Source organism: Zingiber officinale, chromosome 3B (assembly GCF_018446385.1).
Source record: "Zingiber officinale cultivar Zhangliang chromosome 3B, Zo_v1.1, whole genome shotgun sequence".
NCBI lineage: Eukaryota > Viridiplantae > Streptophyta > Magnoliopsida > Zingiberales > Zingiberaceae > Zingiber > Zingiber officinale.
Window position 1 is genome coordinate 104,623,560 of NC_055991.1, and position 2,983 is coordinate 104,626,542.

Below are 2,983 nucleotides of genomic sequence, written 5' to 3' on the forward strand. Positions count from 1 at the left end.
CTCCAAAAATTGCATAAAAATACTCTAAAAATTTCTAAAAATCTCTAGAATTTTTCTAAAGCATTTCTAAATATTTTTAAGTACTATTAGGAATCGAAATGAGGAAATTTGGGTTGTTACAGATATGACCCGAGCGGCAGCTACCAACCCAGGTCAGCGATATGAAGTCGAATGGCGAAGATGTGTCAGCTGATCAGAAAATCGAAAGCACAGATGGTCTGATCAGACATGGAGGTCACCGAAAACTCTACTTGTCTAGTCAGTGGACTTGTAGCCTTCTTCAACTAGACTTGAGGGGAAGACTTATGATGCGGTGATAAAGGGGGGCCCACCAGGTACAGGTCAACTATCAAGGTGGAGATTAAAGTCAAGGTGGTCAACGCCAGGGTGTCAAAGGGCTCACCTACGGTGGTCGAACAGAGGTCAACTATAATGGTCGGTCGGGGTAGACAATGTTCGATCGGCAAGAGGCTTGTCCGAGCTGCCCATCCCTCTAGCTTGGAACAATATGGTAAGATTGCAAGACGCTCAGTGCGGAGCGGTAGAATGCTAAGGAGGCCATAGCGCCTGCTCGATTGGGAGGATGCAATCTACTATACCTAGTCACCACAAGGAATAACAGCCGAGGCTGACCGAGTGAAAGAGTTTCGGCCGAGCAGGGTAGCTGCTCGATCGAACAGCGAGATCATTGACGTATCTCTCGATATTCTTTTGGGAGATAGTGTCGCTGACACGTGGCATGGTTAACAGGTGGATTGTACAGCAGAAGCTTCTACTGTCTTGTCAGGGATATGTATGTCCTGTTAAGGTATGATGTCAGAGACACTTTCCTGACAGGTCCTTTCATAGGACACATTGGAGAATGTATGCCTCGAGGAACGTACACGTCGCCCACCAGGACTCTATATAAAGGGAGGTCCATACACCGATGAAGTTACGCGTGATTCACTATTTGCGCTTGTGCTACTATTGTTCCACTTTCTTCTACAGTTCCGGTGACTGACTTAATGCCGGAGGGCTAACGTCGGAACCCCTTTCCTGACTCGACACTGATGTTGCTTATTTTGTAGAGCGGAGCACGGTCTACATCCAGTTAGCGCAATAGCCATATCTCCAGCTATCCACCTTCCCATTTTCAAACAGGATCAATAATAATTTAATTAATTTTAAATTTAATTATTTTACTAAACAATTTTGAATAATATAAAATTTAATTCGGTCACTTATTTACGCCCCTAATCCACTTTCTTCACCGCAACTGATCCATCAAATTTTTACTAGAAAATTGTTAACAAGTTATCCTCATAGTCATTTGTAATTTTTAACTAATTATATGTTTTCAATCTAATTAGAATTAAAATAAACAATAAAAGTAATTTACATAATGAATAAGAAAATGTTTCAATTAAACTTAAGGTAAAATAGTTTTAATATTATTATTAAATGGGATAAATAAAAAAAATAGTTATACTGAAATAAGTATATAAGTTGAAAGTAGATGAAAATTTAATTAATTAACCACAATCTTAATAATATTAACGACAAATTATCTCCATAGCACACGGTGATTAGCACATAGAAAATACAAATGCATTCATTATTAATTAATTAATCCGAGGAATCCGACGTCGCGCCGCTGCTCTTGGTCGGAGGGTACCCAATCCCATGCCGCGTGTACGGGAATACCACGGCCACCGCCCCCGCCACCGCGCCCAGCGCCGGCATCGCCGCCATCATCTCCGCCTTCATCTGCTCCCCGAACTCCGCGTAGAAGCACGCGACGGTGTCCGCGTCCAACAGCGACACCGCCGCGAACACCGCCAGCGCCAGGAGCGCGTGCACAAAGTCCCCCAGCCGGATCCTGTACTCGGACAGGTCCACGGAGTCGCCGGAATCCGGGTCCGAGAAGGGCCACAGCCCGCGAATGGTGGCGACGCCGTAGTAGAGCTTGCCGTCGCGGCCGGTGTAGCTGTCGGTGAAGGAGGAGAAGCAGCAGGCGGCAGAGCAGAGGAGGAGGAGCACACCGGTGAGCCACTGGTTGGCGGTCTGGCAGTTGCCTTTGTCAGTGAGGAGAGGGGTGAGAAACTGGTAGAGGAAGACGGTGCCGCTGGGGAGCACCTTCACCATGTTGCCGAAGCCGGCCAACGTCTTCTCTGCCACCGTATTCGGCGAGCTGCTTTTGCTGGTTAAGGACTCTGTTTGTTCCCCTGCCATGGTTAATTGGTCTATTCGCATGGAGAGACGTCGAGCACGGATGCATATTTATAATGCCTTATTATCGGACCAGTACTGGATACGGTTCAATCAAGAATTGAATGTGACCCTTCTCTAACTAGTCGCAAAATTTTAGATGTCTTCATTTAGTTCATTTAGTTCGTATTATCGTGTATGAAAGAAAAAGGCCTTTAGGTAAAGGGGCCTTTCGACTGATTCTTAAAACTAAATATAAACTTAGTGGATGGGGTGAGCTAACTCCCTGAATGTTGTTCTATCCTTTCTACATGTGTTGGATAAATTTCATTAACTTGACTTATTCAATTGAGAAAAATGCAACTACATGTTTGGGTGCAAGTTTGTTTCATTTCAGTTTTGATGGGCGTCATAATGAGCATATATAGCAGTGTGAGATGCGTGTGTTTGTATCTTAGCTCTCTACTTGTCTTGCATGAAGGAATGGAATTCTGTGCCATGGATGAGGAAGATGGATACGTAATATATATGTTCTGATTTAATTTGTGCAAGCAATTCCCTTATTCAGTTTTTGATGGACAGCAAATTAAAGTTGTCTTAGCTATATGTGTGCATCTATCTTAATTCTCATGACGTGTGAAGGAATACAATATTGCTGTATACTGAAGGCATGGATATGGAAGATTGGTCAGGAATATAATGCTGTGTTCTGAAGACATGGAAATGGAAGATGGGCCACCAAGATATTGTTAGTAATGGCCCCAAGAGTTAATTATGAGATGATTAGATTTAT

The 2,983-nt window shown here is 43.6% G+C and overlaps 1 protein-coding gene across 1 annotated transcript; it reads right to left on the bottom strand.

Annotated features, from left to right (window-relative positions):
* Positions 1-1,608: 1,608 nt before the first annotated feature.
* LOC122055085 (protein DMP2-like) lies at positions 1,609-2,214 on the bottom strand. Its single transcript, XM_042616477.1, has one exon. It carries the CDS (start codon positions 2,212-2,214, stop codon positions 1,609-1,611), a length of 606 nt encoding a protein of 201 aa, XP_042472411.1.
* Positions 2,215-2,983: the final 769 nt, after the last annotated feature.